Genomic DNA, 19,244 nt, shown 5'->3' on the forward strand with positions numbered 1-19,244 from the left:
GCGTCATTTTTTGACGTTATTTTGCGCCAAAAATGTCGGCGTTCCGGATGTGGCGTCATTTTTGGCGCCAAAAAGCATTTAGGCGCCAAATAATGTGGGCGTCTTATTTGGCGCGAAAAAATATGGGCGTCACTTTTGTCTCCACATTATTTAAGTCTCATTTTTTATTGCTTCTGGTTGCTAGAAGCTTGTTCTTTGGCATTTTTTCCCATTCCTGAAACTGTCATTTAAGGAATTTGATCAATTTTGCTTTATATGTTGTTTTTTCTTTTACATATTGCAAGATGTCTCACGTTGCATCTGAGTCAGAAGATACTACAGGAAAATCGCTGTCAAGTGCTGAATCTACCAAAGCTAAGTGTATCTGCTGTAAACTTTTGGTAGCTATTCCTCCAGCTGTTGTTTGTATTGATTGTCATGACAAACTTGTTAAAGCAGATAATATTTCCTTTAGTAAAGTACCATTGCCTGTTGCAGTTCCTTCAACATCTAAGGTGCAGAATGTTCCTGATAATATAAGAGATTTCTCCAACATAGGTGTGTCCGGTCCACGGCGTCATCCTTACTTGTGGGATATTCTCTTCCCCAACAGGAAATGGCAAAGAGCCCAGCAAAGCTGGTCACATGATCCCTCCTAGGCTCCGCCTACCCCAGTCATTCTCTTTGCCGTTGTACAGGCAACATCTCCACGGAGATGGCTTAGAGTTTTTTAGTGTTTAACTGTAGTTTTTATTATTCAATCAAGAGTTTGTTATTTTAAAATAGTGCTGGTATGTACTATTTACTCAGAAACAGAAAAGAGATGAAGATTTCTGTTTGTATGAGGAAAATGATTTTAGCACCGTAACTAAAATCCATGGCTGTTCCACACAGGACTGTTGAGAGCAATTAACTTCAGTTGGGGGAACAGTGTGCAGTCTCTTGCTGCTTGAGGTATGACACATTCTAACAAGACGATGTAATGCTGGAAGCTGTCATTTTTCCCTATGGGATCCGGTAAGCCATGTTTATTACGATGGTAAATAAGGGCTTCACAAGGGCTTATTAAGATTGTAGACTTTTCTGGGCTAAATCGATTCAGTTTTAAAACATATTTAGCTTTGAGGAATCATTTTATCTGGGTATATTGATATTATAAATATCGGCAGGCACTGTATTAGACACCTTATTTCTCTGGGGCTTTCCCAAAGCATAAGCAGAGCCTCATTTTCGCGCCGGTGTGGCGCACTTGTTTTTGAGAGGCATGGCATGCAGTCGCATGTGAGAGGAGCTCTGATACTTAGAAAAGACTTTCTGAAGGCGTCATTTGGTATCGTATTCCCCTTTGGGTTTGGTTGGGTCTCAGCAAAGCAGATACCAGGGACTGTAAAGGGGTTAAAGTGTTAAAACGGCTCCGGTTCCGTTATTTTAAGGGTTAAAGCTTCCAAATTTGGTGTGCAATACTTTTAAGGCTTTAAGACACTGTGGTGAAAATTTGGTGAATTTTGTACAATTCCTTCATGTTTTTTCGCAATTGCAGTAATAAAGTGTGTTCAGTTTAAAATTTAAAGTGACAGTAACGGTTTTATTTTAAAACGTTTTTTGTACTTTATTATCAAGTTTATGCCTGTTTAACATGTCTGAACTACCAGATAGACTGTGTTCTGAATGTGGGGAAGCCAGAATTCCTGTTCATTTAAATAAATGTGATTTATGTGATAATGACAATGATGCCCAAGATGATTCCTCAAGTGAGGGGAGTAAGCATGGTACTGCATCATTCCCTCCTTCGTCTACACGAGTCTTGCCCACTCAGGAGGCCCCTAGTACATCTAGCGCGCCAATACTCCTTACTATGCAACAATTAACGGCTGTAATGGATAATTCTGTCAAAAACATTTTAGCCAAAATGAACCCTTGTCAGCGTAAGCGTGGCTGCTCTGTTTTAGTTACTGAAGAGCATGACGACGCTGATATTAATATCTCTGAAGGGCCCCTAACTCAATCTGAGGGGGCCAGGGAGGTTTTGTCTGAGGGAGAAATTACTGATTCAGGGAACATTTCTCAACAGGCTGAACCTGATGTAATTGCATTTAAATTTAAGTTGGAACATCTCCGCATTCTGCTTAAGGAGGTATTATCCACTCTGGATGATTGTGAAAAGTTGGTCATCCCAGAGAAACTATGTAAAATGGACAAGTTCCTAGAGGTGCCGGAGCTCCCAGAAGCTTTTCCTATACCCAAGCGGGTGGCGGACATTGTTAATAAAGAATGGGAAAGGCCCGGTATTCCTTTCGTCCCTCCCCCCATATTTAAAAAATTGTTTCCTATGGTCGACCCCAGAAAGGACTTATGGCAGACAGTCCCCAAGGTCGAGGGAGCGGTTTCTACTTTAAACAAACGCACCACTATACCCATAGAGGATAGTTGCGCTTTCAAAGATCCTATGGATAAAAAATTAGAAGGTTTGCTTAAAAAGATGTTTGTTCAGCAGGGTTACCTTCTACAACCAATTTCATGCATTGTCCCTGTCACTACAGCCGCATGCTTCTGGTTTGATGAGCTGATAAAGGCGCTCGATAGTGATTCTCCTCCTTATGAGGAGATTATGGACAGAATCAATGCTCTCAATTTGGCTAATTCTTTCACCCTAGACGCCACTTTGCAATTGGCTAGGTTAGCGGCTAAGAATTCTGGGTTTGCTATTGTGGCGCGCAGAGCGCTTTGGTTGAAATCTTGGTCGGCTGATGCGTCTTCCAAGAACAAGCTACTAAACATTCCTTTCAAGGGGAAAACGCTGTTTGGCCCTGACTTGAAAGAGATTATCTCGGATATCACTGGGGGTAAGGGCCACGCCCTTCCTCAGGATCGGCCTTTCAAGGCGAAAAATAGACCTAATTTTCGTCCCTTTCGTAAAAACGGACCAGCCCAAAGTGCTACGTCCTCTAAGCAAGAGGGTAATACTTCTCAAGCCAAGCCAGCTTGGAGACCAATGCAAGGCTGGAACAAGGGAAAGCAGGCCAAGAAACCTGCCACTGCTACCAAGACAGCATGAAATATTGGCCCCCGATCCGGGACCGGATCTGGTGGGGGGCAGACTCTCTCTCTTCGCTCAGGCTTGGGCAAGAGATGTTCTGGATCCTTGGGCGCTAGAAATAGTCTCCCAGGGTTATCTTCTGGAATTCAAGGGACTTCCCCCAAGGGGGAGGTTCCACAGGTCTCAGTTGTCTTCAGACCACATAAAAAGACAGGCGTTCTTACATTGTGTAGAAGACCTGTTAAAAATGGGAGTGATTCATCCTGTTCCACTAAGAGAACAAGGGATGGGGTTCTACTCCAATCTGTTCATAGTTCCCAAAAAAGAGGGAACGTTCAGACCAATCTTAGATCTCAAGATCTTAAACAAGTTTCTCAAGGTTCCATCTTTCAAGATGGAAACCATTCGAACTATTCTTCCTTCCATCCAGGAGGGTCAATTCATGACCACGGTGGATTTAAAGGATGCGTATCTACATATTCCTATCCACAAGGAACATCATTGGTTCCTAAGGTTCGCATTCCTGGACAAACATTACCAGTTCGTGGCGCTTCCTTTCGGATTAGCCACTGCTCCAAGGATTTTCACAAAGGTACTAGGGTCCCTTCTAGCGGTGCTAAGACCAAGGGGCATTGCAGTAGTACCTTACCTGGACGACATTCTGATTCAAGCGTCGTCCCTTCCTCAAGCAAAGGCTCACACGGACGTTGTCCTGGCCTTTCTCAGATCTCACGGCTGGAAAGTGAACGTGGAAAAGAGTTCTCTATCCCCGTCAACAAGGGTTCCCTTCTTGGGAACAATTATAGACTCCTTAGAAATGAGGATCTTTCTAACAGAGGCAAGAAAAACAAAACTTCTAGACTCTTGTCGGATACTTCATTCTGTTCCTCTTCCTTCCATAGCTCAGTGCATGGAAGTGATCGGGTTGATGGTGGCGGCAATGGACATAGTTCCTTTTGCGCGCATTCATCTAAGACCATTACAACTGTGCATGCTCAGTCAGTGGAATGGGGACTATACAGACTTGTCTCCGAAGATACAAGTAAATCAGAGGACCAGAGACTCACTCCGTTGGTGGCTGTCCCTGGACAATCTGTCTCAAGGGATGACGTTCCGCAGACCAGAGTGGGTCATTGTCACGACCGACGCCAGTCTGATGGGCTGGGGCGCGGTCTGGGGATCCCTGAAAGCTCAGGGTCTTTGGTCTCGGGAAGAATCTCTTCTACCGATAAATATTCTGGAACTGAGAGCGATATTCAATGCTCTCAAGGCCTGGCCTCGGCTAGCGAGGACCAAGTTCATACGGTTTCAATCAGACAACATGACAACTGTTGCGTACATCAACCATCAGGGGGGAACAAGGAGTTCCCTAGCGATGGAAGAAGTGACCAAAATCATTCTATGGGCGGAGTCTCACTCCTGCCACCTGTCTGCTATCCACATCCCAGGAGTGGAAAATTGGGAAGCGGATTTTCTGAGTCGTCAGACATTGCATCCGGGGGAGTGGGAACTCCATCCGGAAATTTTTGCCCAAGTCACTCACCTGTGGGGCATTCCAGACATGGATCTGATGGCCTCTCGTCAGAACTTCAAAGTTCCTTGCTACGGGGCCAGATCCAGGGATCCCAAGGCGGCTCTAGTGGATGCACTAGTAGCACCTTGGACCTTCAAACTAGCTTATGTGTTCCCGCCATTTCCTCTCATCCCCAGGCTGGTAGCCAGGATCAATCAGGAGAGGGCGTCGGTGATCTTGATAGCTCCTGCGTGGCCACGCAGGACTTGGTATGCAGATCTGGTGAATATGTCATCGGCTCCACCTTGGAAGCTACCTTTGAGACGAGACCTTCTTGTTCAGGGTCCGTTCGAACATCCGAATCTGGTTTCACTCCAGCTGACTGCTTGGAGATTGAACGCTTGATTTTATCGAAGCGAGGATTCTCAGATTCTGTTATCGATACTCTTGTTCAGGCCAGAAAGCCTGTAACTAGAAAGATTTACCACAAAATTTGGAAAAAATATATCTGTTGGTGTGAATCTAAAGGATTCCCTTGGGACAAGGTTAAGATTCCTAGGATTCTATCCTTCCTTCAAGAAGGATTGGAAAAAGGATTATCTGCAAGTTCCCTGAAGGGACAGATTTCTGCCTTGTCGGTATTACTTCACAAAAAGCTGGCAGCTGTGCCAGATGTTCAAGCCTTTGTTCAGGCTCTGGTTAGAATCAAGCCTGTTTACAAACCTTTGACTCCTCCTTGGAGTCTCAATTTAGTTCTTTCAGTTCTTCAGGGGGTTCCGTTTGAACCCTTACATTCCGTTGATATTAAGTTATTATCTTGGAAAGTTTTGTTTTTAGTTGCGATTTCTTCTGCTAGAAGAGTCTCAGAATTATCTGCTCTGCAGTGTTCTCCTCCTTATCTGGTGTTCCATGCAGATAAGGTGGTTTTACGTACTAAACCTGGTTTTCTTCCAAAAGTTGTTTCTAACAAAAACATTAACCAGGAGATTATCGTACCTTCTCTGTGTCCAAAACCAGTTTCAAAGAAGGAACGTTTGTTGCACAATTTGGACGTTGTTCGCGCTCTAAAATTCTATTTAGATGCTACAAAGGATTTTAGACAAACATCTTCCTTGTTTGTTGTTTATTCAGGTAAAAGGAGAGGTCAAAAAGCAACTTCTACCTCTCTCTCTTTTTGGATTAAAAGCATCATCAGATTGGCTTACGAGACTGCCGGACGGCAGCCTCCCGAAAGAATCACAGCTCATTCCACTAGGGCTGTGGCTTCCACATGGGCCTTCAAGAACGAGGCTTCTGTTGATCAGATATGTAGAGCAGCGACTTGGTCTTCACTGCACACTTTTACCAAATTTTACAAGTTTGATACTTTTGCTTCTTCTGAGGCTATTTTTGGGAGAAAGGTTTTGCAAGCCGTGGTGCCTTCCATTTAGGTGACCTGATTTGCTCCCTCCCTTCATCCGTGTCCTAAAGCTTTGGTATTGGTTCCCACAAGTAAGGATGACGCCGTGGACCGGACACACCTATGTTGGAGAAAACAGAATTTATGTTTACCTGATAAATTTCTTTCTCCAACGGTGTGTCCGGTCCACGGCCCGCCCTGGTTTTTTTAATCAGGTCTGATAATTTATTTTCTTTAACTACAGTCACCACGGTACCATATGGTTTCTCCTATGCAAATATTCCTCCTTAACGTCGGTCGAATGACTGGGGTAGGCGGAGCCTAGGAGGGATCATGTGACCAGCTTTGCTGGGCTCTTTGCCATTTCCTGTTGGGGAAGAGAATATCCCACAAGTAAGGATGACGCCGTGGACCGGACACACCGTTGGAGAAAGAAATTTATCAGGTAAACATAAATTCTGTTTTTGTTTCTGAATCCATAAAGAAGGCTATGTCTGTTATTTCTCCTTCTAGTAAACGTAAAAAATCTTTTAAAACTTCTCTCCCTACAGATGAATTTTTAACTGAACATCATCATTCTGATTCTGATGATTCCTCTGGTTCAGAGGATTCTGTCTCAGAGGTTGATGCTGATAAATCTTCATATTTATTTAAAATGGAATTTATTCGTTCTTTACTTAAAGAAGTCCTAATTGCTTTAGAAATAGAGGATTCTGGTCCTCTTGATACTAAATCTAAACGTTTAAATAAGGTTTTTAAAACTCCTGTAGTTATTCCAGAAGTTTTTCCTGTCCCTGATGCTATTTCTGCAGTAATTTCCAAAGAATGGGATAATTTGGGTAATTCATTTACTCCTTCTAAACGTTTTAAGCAATTATATCCTGTGCCGTCTGACAGATTAGAATTTTGGGACAAGATCCCTAAAGTTGATGGGGCTATTTCTACCCTTGCTAAACGTACTACTATTCCTACGTCAGATGGTACTTCGTTTAAGGATCCTCTAGATAGGAAAATTGAGTCCTTTCTAAGAAAAGCTTATCTGTGTTCAGGTAATCTTCTTAGACCTGCTATATCTTTGGCTGATGTTGCTGCAGCTTCAACTTTTTGGTTGGAAACTTTAGCGCAACAAGTAACACATCGTGATTCTCATGATATTATTATTCTTCTTCAACATGCTAATAATTTTATCTGTGATGCCATTTTTGATATTATCAGAGTTGATGTCAGGTTTATGTCTCTAGCTATTTTAGCTAGAAGAGCTTTATGGCTTAAAACTTGGAATGCTGATATGGCTTCTAAATCAACTTTACTTTCCATTTCTTTCCAGGGTAACAAATTATTTGGTTCTCAGTTGGATTCCATTATTTCAACTGTTACTGGTGGGAAAGGAACTTTTTTACCACAGGATAAAAAATCTAAAGGTAAAAACAGGGCTAATAATCGTTTTCGTTCCTTTCGTTTCAACAAAGAACAAAAGCCTGATCCTTCATCCTCAGGAGCAGTTTCAGTTTGGAGACCATCTCCAGTCTGGAATAAATCCAAGCCAGCTAGAAAGGCAAAGCCTGCTTCTAAGTCCACATGAAGGTGCGGCCCTCATTCCAGCTCAGCTGGTAGGGGGCAGGTTACGTTTTTTCAAGGAAATTTGGATCAATTCTGTTCACAATCTTTGGATTCAGAGCATTGTTTCAGAAGGGTACAGAATTGGTTTCAAGTTGAGACCTCCTGCAAAGAGATTTTTTCTTTCCCGTGTCCCAGTAAATCCAGTAAAAGCTCAAGCATTTCTGAAATGTGTTTCAGATCTAGAGTTGACTGGAGTAATTATGCCAGTTCCAGTTCCGGAACAGGGGATGGGGTTTTATTCAAATCTCTTCATTGTACCAAAGAAGGAGAATTCTTTCAGACCAGTTCTGGATCTAAAAATATTGAATCATTATGTAAGGATACCAACGTTCAAGATGGTAACTGTAAGGACTATCTTACCTTTTGTTCAGCAAGGGAATTATATGTCCACAATAGATTTACAGGATGCATATCTGCATATTCCGATTCATCCAGATCATTATCAGTTCCTGAGATTCTCGTTTCTGGACAAGCATTACCAGTTTGTGGCTCTGCCGTTTGGCCTAGCTACAGCTCCAAGAATTTTTACAAAGGTTCTCGGTGCCCTGCTGTCTGTAATCAGAGAACAGGGTATTGTGGTATTTCCTTATTTGGACGATATCTTGGTACTTGCTCAGTCTTTACATTTAGCAGAATCTCATACGAATCGACTTGTGTTGTTTCTTCAAGATCATGGTTGGAGGATCAATTTACCAAAAAGTTCTTTGATTCCTCAGACAAGGGTAACCTTTCTGGGTTTCCAGATGGATTCAGTGTCCATGACTCTGTCTTTAACAGACAAGAGACGTCTAAAGTTGATTACAGCTTGTCGAAACCTTCAGTCACAATCATTCCCTTCGGTAGCCTTATGCATGGAAATTCTAGGTCTTATGACTGCTGCATCGGACGCGATCCCCTTTGCTCGTTTTCACATGCGACCTCTTCAGCTCTGTATGCTGAAGCAATGGTGCAAGGATTACACGAAGATATCTCAATTAATATCTTTAAAACCGATTGTTCGACACTCTCTAACATGGTGGACAGATCACCATCGTTTAATTCAGGGGGCTTCTTTTGTGCTTCCGACCTGGACTGTAATTTCAACAGATGCAAGTCTCACAGGTTGGGGAGCTGTGTGGGGATCTCTGACGGCACAAGGAGTTTGGGAATCTCAGGAGGTGAGATTACCGATCAATATTTTGGAACTCCGTGCAATTTTCAGAGCTCTTCAGTTTTGGCCTCTTCTGAAGAGAGAATCGTTCATTTGTTTTCAGACAGACAATGTCACAACTGTGGCATACATCAATCATCAAGGAGGGACTCACAGTCCTCTGGCTATGAAAGAAGTATCTCGAATTTTGGTTTGGGCGGAATCCAGCTCCTGTCTAATCTCTGCGGTTCATATCCCAGGTATAGACAATTGGGAAGCGGATTATCTCAGTCGCCAAACGTTGCATCCGGGCGAATGGTCTCTTCACCCAGATGTATTTCTTCAGATTGTTCAAATGTGGGAACTTCCAGAAATAGATCTGATGGCGTCCCATCTAAACAAGAAACTTCCCAGGTATCTGTCCAGATCCCGGGATCCTCAGGCGGAGGCAGTGGATGCATTATCACTTCCTTGGAAGTATCATCCTGCCTATATCTTTCCGCCTCTAGTTCTTCTTCCAAGAGTAATCTCCAAGATTCTGAAGGAATGCTCGTTTGTTCTGCTGGTAGCTCCGGCATGGCCTCACAGGTTTTGGTATGCGGATCTTGTCCGGATGGCCTCTTGCCAACCGTGGACTCTTCCGTTAAGACCAGACCTTCTGTCACAAGGTCCTTTTTTCCATCAGGATCTGAAATCCTTAAATTTAAAGGTATGGAGATTGAACGCTTGATTCTTGGTCAAAGAGGTTTCTCTGACTCTGTGATTAATACTATGTTACAGGCTCGTAAATCTGTATCTCGAGAGATATATTATAGAGTCTGGAAGACTTATATTTCTTGGTGTCTTTCTCATCATTTTTCCTGGCATTCTTTTAGAATACCGAGAATTTTACAGTTCCTTCAGGATGGTTTAGATAAGGGTTTGTCCGCAAGTTCTTTGAAAGGACAAATCTCTGCTCTTTCTGTTCTTTTTCACAGAAAGATTGCTATTCTTCCTGATATTCATTGTTTTGTACAAGCTTTGGTTCGTATAAAACCTGTCATTAAGTCAATTTCTCCTCCTTGGAGTTTGAATTTGGTTCTGGGAGCTCTTCAAGCTCATCCGTTTGAACCTATGCATTCATTGGACATTAAATTTCTTTCTTGGAAAGTTTTGTTCCTTTTGGCCATCTCTTCTGCCAGAAGAGTTTCTGAATTATCTGCTCTTTCTTGTGAGTCTCCTTTTCTGATTTTTCATCAGGATAAGGCTGTGTTGCGAACTTCTTTTGAATTTTTACCTAAAGTTGTGAATTCCAACAACATTAGTAGAGAAATTGTGGTTCCTTCATTATGTCCTAATCCTAAGAATTCTAAGGAGAAATCGTTGCATTCTTTGGATGTTGTTAGAGCTTTGAAATATTATGTTGAAGCTACGAAATCTTTTCGTAAGACTTCTAGTCTATTTGTTATCTTTTCCGGTTCTAGAAAAGGCCAGAAAGCTTCTGCCATTTCTTTGGCATCTTGGTTGAAATCTTTAATTCATCTTGCCTATGTTGAGTCGGGTAAAACTCTGCCTCAGAGAATTACAGCTCATTCTACTAGGTCAGTTTCTACTTCCTGGGCGTTTAGGAATGAAGCTTCGGTTGACCAGATCTGCAAAGCAGCAACTTGGTCCTCTTTGCATACTTTTACTAAATTCTACCATTTTGATGTATTTTCTTCTTCTGAAGCAGTTTTTGGTAGAAAAGTACTTCAGGCAGCGGTTTCAGTTTGAATCTTCTGCTTATGTTTTTCGTTAAACTTTATTTTGGGTGTGGATTATTTTCAGCAGGAATTGGCTGTCTTTATTTTATCCCTCCCTCTCTAGTGACTCTTGTGTGGAAAGATCCACTTCTTGGGTAGTCATTATCCCATACGTCACTAGCTCATGGACTCTTGCTAATTACATGAAAGAAAACATAATTTATGTAAGAACTTACCTGATAAATTCATTTCTTTCATATTAGCAAGAGTCCATGAGGCCCGCCCTTTTTTTGTGGTGGTTATGATTTTGTATAAAGCACAATTATTCCAATTCCTTATTTTATATGCTTTCGCACTTTTTTATCACCCCACTTCTTGGCTATTCGTTAAACTGAATTGTGGGTGTGGTGAGGGGTGTATTTATAGGCATTTTGAGGTTTGGGAAACTTTGCCCCTCCTGGTAGGAATGTATATCCCATACGTCACTAGCTCATGGACTCTTGCTAATATGAAAGAAATGAATTTATCAGGTAAGTTCTTACATAAATTATGTTTTTTGATATCATTAAAATTGATGTCAGGTATATGTCTTTAGCTATTTTAGCTAGAAGAGCTTTATGGCTTAAATCTTGGAATGCAGATATGACTTCTAAGTCAACGTTGCTATCTCTTTCTTTCCAAGGTAATAAGTTGTTTGGTTCTCAGTTGGATTCTATAATTTCAACTGTCACTGGGGGGAAGGGAGCTTTTTTGCCTCAGGATAACAAATCTAAAGGTAAATTTAGGGCTGCTAACCGTTTTTGTTCCTTTCATCAGAATAAGGAGCAGAAGCCTGACCCTTCCCCTGAAGGAACGGTTTCCAATTGGAAGCCTTTTCCAGTCTGGAATAAATCCAAGCCTTTTAGAAAATCAAAACCAGCCCCCAAGTCCGCATGAAGGTGCGGCCCTCATTCCAGCACAGCTGGTAGGGGGCAGACTACGATTTTTCAAAGATGTTTGGATCAATTCAATCCAAAATCATTGGATTCAGAACATTGTTTCTCAAGGGTACAGAATAGGTTTCAAAGTAAAGACCGCCTGTGAGAAGTTTCTTTCTCTCACTCATTCCAGTGAACCCAGTAAAGGCTCAGGCTTTCCTGAAGTGTGTTTCAGACCTGGAGTCATCTGGGGTAATTGTGCCAGTTCCATTTCTGGAACGGGGTCTGGGGTTTTATTCAAATCTGTTCATTGTTCCAAAGAAAGAGAATTCTTTCAGACCAGTTCTGGATCTAAAATTTTTTAATCGTTATGTAAGAATACTAACATTCAAAATGGTGACTATAAGGACTATTCTGCCTTTTGTTCAGCAAGGGCATTATCTGTCCACAATAGACTTACAGGATGCTTATCTTCATATTCCGATTCATCCAGATCATTATCAGTTCCTGAGATTCTCTTTTCTAGACAAGCATTACCAATTTGTTGCTCTTCCTTTTGGCCTAGCAACAGCTCCAAGGATCTTTTCAAAGGTTCTCAGTGCCCTACTCTCTGTTATCAGAGAGCGGGGTATTGTGGTGTTTCCTTATTTGGACGATATCTTGGTACTTGCTCAGTCTTTACATTCTGCAGAATCTCACACAAATCAACTAGTGTTGTTTCTTCAAAAAACATGGTTGGAGGATCAATTTACCAAAGAGTTCCTTGATTCCTCAGACAAGGGTAACCTTTTTAGGATTCCAAATAGATTCAGTATCCATGACTTTGTCTCTAACAGACAAAAGATGTCTGAAATTGGTTTCAGCTTGTCGGAAACCTTCAGTCTCAGTCATTCCCTTCAGTAGCTATGTGCATGGAGGTTTTAGGACTCATGACTGCAGCATCGGACGCGATCCCCTTTGCTCGTTTTCACATGAGACCTCTTCAGCTTTGTATGCTGAACCAATGGTGCAGGGATTATACAAAGATATCACAATTAATATCCTTAAATCCCAATACTCGACTATCTCTGACTTGGTGGTTAGATCACCATCGTATAGTTCAAGGGGCTTCTTTTCTTTTTTCCACCTGGACTGTGATCACAACAGATGCGAGTCTTTCAGGTTGGGGATCTGTCTGGGGGTCTCTGACAGCGCAGGGGGTTTGGAAATCTCAAGAGGCGAGATTACCAATCAATATTTTGGAACTCCGTGTGATTCTCATAGCTCTTCAGTTCTGGCCTCTTCTGAAGAGAGAACCGTTTATTTGTTTTCAGACAGACAATGTCACAACCGTGGCCTATGTCAATCATCAAGGTGGGACTCACAGTCCTCAAGCTATGAAAGAAGTATCTCGGATACTTGTATGGGCGGAATCCAGCTTCTGTCTAATCTCTGCGGTTCATATCCCAGGTATAGACAATTGGGAAGCGGATTATCTCAGTCGCCAGACTTTACATCCGGGAGATTGGTCTCTTCACCCAGATGTGTTTCTTCAGATTTTTGAGATGTGGGGGCTTCCAGAAATAGATCTGATGGCTTCTCATCTAAACAGGAAACTTCCCAGGTATCTGTCCAGGTCCAGGGATCCTCAGGCGGAAGCAGTGGATGCATTGTCACTTCCTTGGAATTATCATCCTGCTTATATCTTTCAGCCTCTAGTTCTTCTTCCAAGAGTGATTTCCAAAATCATAATGGAACGTTCATTTGTACTGCTGGTGGCTCCAGCATGGCCACATAGGTTTTGGTATGCAGATCTTGTTCGGAGGTCCAGTTGCCAATCTTGGCCACTTCAGTTAAGGCCAGACCTTCTATCTCAAGGTCCGTTTTTCCATCATAATCTCAAATCATTAAATTTGAAGGTATGGAGATTGAACGCTTAGTGCTTAGTCATAGAGGTTTCTCTGACTCAGTGATTAATACTATGTTGCAGGCTCACAAATTTGTGTCTAGAAAGATTTACTACTGAGTTTGGAAGACTTGCATTTCATGGTGTTCCTCTCATAAATTCTCTTGGCATTCTTTTAGAATTCCTAGAATTTTACAGTTTCTTCAGGATGGTTTGGATAAGGGTTTGTCTGCAAGTTCCTTGAAAGGACAAATCTCTGCTCTTTCTGTTCTATTTCACAGAAAGATTGCTAATCTTCCTGACATTCGTTGTTTTGTACAGGCTTTGGTTCGTATCAAGCCTGTCATTAAGTCAATTTCTCCTCCTTGGAGTCTTAATTTGGTTTTGAAAGCTTTACAGGCTCCTCCGTTTTAGCCTATGCATTCTCTGGACATTAAATTACTTTCTTGGAAAGTATTGTTTCGTTTGGCCATCTCTTCAGCTAGAAGAGTTTCTGAATTATCTGCTCTTTCTTGTGAATCTCCTTTTCTGATTTTTCATCAGGATAAGGCGGTTTTGCGGACTTCATTTAAATTTTTACCTAAAGTTGTGAATTCCAACAACATTAGTAGAGACATTGTTGTCCCTTCGTTGTGTCCTAATCCTAAGAATTCTTTGGAAAGATCTTTACATTCTTTGGATGTGGTAAGAGCTTTGAAATATTATGTTGAAGCTACTAAAGATTTCAGAAAGACTTCTAGTCTATTTGTTATCTTTTCTGGTTCTATGAAAGGTCAGAAGGCTTCTGCCATTTCTTTGGCGTCTTGGTTAAAGCTTTTGATTCATCATGCTTATTTGGAGTCAGGTAAATTCCCGCCTCAGAGGATTACGGCTCATTCTACTTGGTCAGACTCTACTTCCTGGGCTTTTAAGAATGAAGCTTCTGTTGATCAGATTTGCAAAGCAGCAACTTGGTCTTCTTTGCATACATTTACTAAATTCTACCATTTTTATGTTTTCTCTTCTTCAGAAGCAGTTTTTGGTAGAAAAGTTCTTCAGGCAGCTGTTTCAGTTTGATTCTTCTGCTTATAATTTCAGTTTTTTTTCATTATAAAGATTAAAACTTTTTGATTTGCGTTGTGGATTCTTTTTTCAGCGGAATTGGCTGTCTTTATTTTTATCCCTCCCTCTCTAGTGACTCTTGCGTGGAGTTCCACATCTTGGGTATTTGCTATTCCATACGTCACTAGCTCATGGACTCTTGCCAATTACATGAAAAAAAACATAATTTATGTAAGAACTTACCTGATAAATTCATTTCTTTCATATTGGCAAGAGTCCATGAGGCCCACCCTTTTTGTGGTGGTTATGATTTTTTTGTATAAAGCACAATTATTCCAATTCCTTATTGATGCTTTCGCTCCTTTCTTATCACCCCACTAATTGGCTATTCGTTAAACTGAATTGTGGGTGTGGTGGGAGTTGTATTTATAGGCATTTTGAGGTTTAGGAAACTTTGCCTCTCCTGGTAGGAATGTATATCCCATATGTCACTAGCTCATGGACTCTTGCCAATATGAAAGAAATGAATTTATCAGGTAAGTTCTTACATAAATTATGTTTTTGCTATTTTGAAGTGAATAAATGTTTATATGTCAGTATGTTTCATTATTCTCTACTAATGACTAAAGAAGTAGTTAAAGCACAGTTTAATTCTTCAGTGGCAGTGTTTGTGTATTATGAGAGCATTTTTCTAAATTATACAACTGTTTATGAAGAGTGTAGATGTTTTCTTGGAGAAAAGATTTTTTCTAAACAGAAAGTAGTTTGAGGCTTTCTAGTTGGCATAAAAAATTAAAAATTCAGTATTGCTAAGCCATTTTTTTTTTAGATTTTGTTATAATGTGCATTACGTTAATTTAGGGATGAAAACGAAGCACGCCCTCAGGCACCATATGAAGCTGCACAAAGGCATAAAAGAGTACGAATGTACTGAATGTCACCGCAAGTTTGCTCAGAAAGTCAACATGCTGAAACACTACAAGCGACACACAGGTGAGAGGAAGTACACTGTCCGCAAGTAATAACCTGATCTGCGTATTCTAGGCTATGATCATATAAATGATATAAAAGATTAATCCCCACCTCATTGTCCGCAACATCTTAGTATACATTTGAGTGTCATTTTACATATAAATAATTAGTTTCTATACACACATAAGGGGTTTACCAATAGTTTATTTATCACAATCTGTTCTTTTGTCGGTCAGTGACTGAAATTCAGTTACTGAAATTACTGATGATAAGATTAACAGGGAACGTAACGTTGTTTTTGTTGGGTTTTTAATATGTGTTACTGTTTGTTTGTTGCGTGTGACTGTGTAACTCCCTTATCTCAAGCACACAATGGCCTAGTCAGCTCCAGCAGTAACAATAGAACATACGTCCGCTTTATTTCAAAATGTTTCTAGTAATAGAATTTTTTTGTATACATAAAAGAGCAGTAAACATATTATTGTTTAAAATAGTACTTATCATACTGTAAAATCGTCTCCCCTTTAATGTGTTTCTAATAATCCATTTTAAAATTTTTATCTTTTAAAGTGTTTGAAATAAAGTACAGATATATCATTTACCTTTATTTTTACATTTGAAATAGCTGCTTCTACCCTCTGAAACCAACAACTATACTGAAAATAGTGCAGTATTGGCTATAGCAAAGCATCATACCTAGGCAGCAGCAGAAATCTACCTCCCAGTGGGGGTAGGAGAAAAGCAGCCCCGAAACAGTGTTTCTATTATCAACTTCTTGCCTGATCACATTGTCCATTTAAATTATGTATTTTGGTTTTACTACTAATTTATAGTTAATTTCAAATATAATCTAGCTTTATTTCATCTATCATAACTATTCAATAAATGATTTTATCTTATATAATTGACTTTGTAGCTACCTGGGCCTTTTTCTCAAAAACAAAAAGCTTCTTTAGGTAAGGTAACATATTTCCCTTTTAATGACACATTAAATATGTATTATTTATTTCTGTTAATCGTTTAACCGTTGGAGAAGTTGATATAAATTTGCTCTGACAGGTGAATAATAAAATATTTAAACCCCATCCAGAAACCGCAGGTGCTTTTACGCCTTTGGGAAACTGATAAACTCATCAGATAATCCCCCATGTAATCTGCACTGTAAGCACATTTTACACCTGCATAGTAATATACTTGATATTAATCTTTTTATGTCTATCATCTAATGCTTCCACTTTACAATTAGGGATCAAGGACTTTATGTGTGAACTTTGCGGGAAGACATTCAGCGAGAAAAATACAATGGAGACCCACAAACTGGTTCACACTGGTAAATATCATACTAAACTCCTATTACTGCTGGTCAGATGTTTCAAATGTAGATTGTGTTTGTTTGCATCCATTAGATTGCAGCATTGTGTGGATACAATAGACCAAGGACCATAAATATATATGAACCTTTGGGGTTAGCTCTAATATTGATGAGCCATTTACACGTTTTTAGTATCTGGACAAATACATTTTATATAGAATAAACTAAAAGTGAGAGTAGTACAGCATTTTTATTCTGAATTGATCCGGCTTGTTATGAGGACAGGGACGTTGTCTCTGTACTGTGTAATCAAGTTTTAGTTTATGCAGATTTTTTTAGTTTTTGTCCAAGCCAGGTAATCTTTTTAGCTCAGACAGATAATGGCTTGAGGTACTCAATAACTTGGCTTCAAACTGAAGCTTTAAGTCATTGTCTTCGATTTATTAAACAAAATAGAAACACTTACAAACTAGTATAATCTTAATAATTTTGAGTTGATGGATAGTATGTTTTCTTCTAAATTTAGTGAAAGAAATTAAAAAAAAAAAAATTGATGAGTTAGCTGTTATGATAATATAAATTTCCTCTAGACCATGTCTTTAACATAGACCATGTCTAGTATTTGTTTGTTGATTTATAATCTATATAGATATTTTTTCACCCCTTATTTAAAAATACTAATAACAACCATAATTTACATGTTATATTATTATGTATGTTCTTACTTATATAAGCTCCAAGTACAAGGAACTGTTTTTCCTGCTGCCCTAGGACATAGAACCAGGGGCGGAATTACGATTGGTGCAGCAGGTCCAGTTGCACCAGGGCTCAAAAACTGGAGGGCCGCCATAAGTCTATACGTAGTTGTGTGCAGAATGTTTACAATCCTAATGCAGGGGAGGCTTTTAATAGTGCAGGTTGTAGGTCCATCTGTCCATCGATCTGTCTGTCTATCCTAAACATCATTATACAGAGCAGAATGTATATTAATACTTTTGCTTTCTACTGAGTTACCTTTGGGGGGCCCCAACACATTTTTAAACCAGGGCCCACTGTTAAGTAGGTTCGCTACTGCATAGAACATTTAATATGTGTGGCCTTTTTATTTGAATTAGCTCTGTCACTTTTCTCTGTTTATTTTGGCCCCTAATGAAGTGGGGAAGCAGTGGACGTGCTCAGTGTGTGACAAGAAGTACGTCACGGAATACATGCTCCAGAAACACGTCCAGCTCACGCACGACAAGGTGGAAGCTCAGAGCTGCCATCTGTGTGGGACTAAAGTGTCAACAAGAGCGTCGATGAGCCGGCACTTGAGGCGCAAACACCCAGAGGTAAATCATTATTCAGCTTGAGCCAGCATCTGCATCTCTTCCTGGTGAGCAATTATGGTGATGGTAGGACGGCCTTAGTCATTGTAGGATTCCCACAGCCTATTGATCCTTGTTACCATTGTCTTCTGGTTATTGGGAACGTTTCAGAAGTGGCCTAGTTCAAAAAAATGTATCTTAAATGAAAATAAATAAATAATTTTATGCTTTGGAGCAGGAAATTAAATTTATGTTATAGAAAGATTTAACAATAGGTTGGAGTGAACAATTCTGAAATAATTTACATAAATACTAATTTATAGTAAGAGTATGAGATTATTGGCCTTTTAGCTGAAGTGTGAAATATAGAATTATCCTAAGATTTATTAAGCTTGTGCTTGAGGTAGATGGGCAGATAGTGGACTAGGTTTCTGTAAAATGTCAGATTTTGCTAGACTTGCCAGCTGTCCTCCACAGACCTGCAGGTGATTGAGGTGAGAGCAGTAGTTGCAGTCATGATCAGGTCTTGGCTCAGAACCCAGGCCCTAAAGCTCCTGTTAGTTATAGAATTACCTGAACCTCATTTGGATCCTCTATCAACTATATGTTTACATAAAACTTCAGTACATACCCAAACATCTTTAGCCCCTATCAGCCATAAACCAATAAACCTCAATTACCCTTAACAGGCCAGATTTTCCTAATATCTGAACCACAGGGCAGGTGAAATGATCAGCTGATCAGTAACCATGGTAACTAACCTGCTCTCACCCACCAGCTGATTATTTCTCCAACATAGGTGTGTCCGGTCCACGGCGTCATCCTTACTTGTGGGATATTCTCTTCCCCAACAGGAAATGGCAAAGAGCCCAGCAAAGCTGGTCACATGATCCCTCCTAGGCTCCGCCTACCCCAGTCATTCTCTTTGCCGTTGTACAGGCAACATCTCCACGGAGATGGCTTAGAGTTTTTTAGTGTTTAACTGTAGTTTTTATTATTCAATCAAGAGTTTGTTATTTTAAAATAGTGCTGGTATGTACTATTTACTCTGAAACAGAAAAGAGATGAAGATTTCTGTTTGTAAGAGGAAAATGATTTTAGCAACCGTTACTAAAATCGATGGCTGTTCCACACAGGACTGTTGAGAGGAATTAACTTCAGTTGGGGGAACAGTGAGCAGACTTTTGCTGCTTGAGGTATGACACATTCTAACAAGACGATGTAATGCTGGAAGCTGTCATTTTCCCTATGGGATCCGGTAAGCCATTTTTATTACAGACAGTAAATAAGGGCTTCACAAGGGCTTTTTAAGACTGTAGACATTTTCTGGGCTAAATCGATTTATATATAAACATATTTTATACTCCATAGCCTTGAGGAATTATTTTAATCTTGGGAATTTTGTAAAATAA

General features: G+C 40.2%; 1 protein-coding gene across 1 annotated transcript in view; it reads left to right on the plus strand.

Moving 5' to 3' along the window:
• Positions 1-19,244, plus strand: part of PRDM15 (PR/SET domain 15) — a 236,901-nt gene that overhangs the window by 171,892 nt on the left and 45,765 nt on the right. The window contains exons 20-22 of the mRNA XM_053705902.1: positions 15,103-15,234; positions 16,460-16,543; positions 17,681-17,856. Coding sequence (XP_053561877.1) covers positions 15,103-15,234; positions 16,460-16,543; positions 17,681-17,856 — 392 coding nt within the window. The remainder of the gene's footprint in view (positions 1-15,102; positions 15,235-16,459; positions 16,544-17,680; positions 17,857-19,244) is intronic.

This window comes from Bombina bombina, chromosome 3 (genome assembly GCF_027579735.1).
Source record: "Bombina bombina isolate aBomBom1 chromosome 3, aBomBom1.pri, whole genome shotgun sequence".
NCBI lineage: Eukaryota > Metazoa > Chordata > Amphibia > Anura > Bombinatoridae > Bombina > Bombina bombina.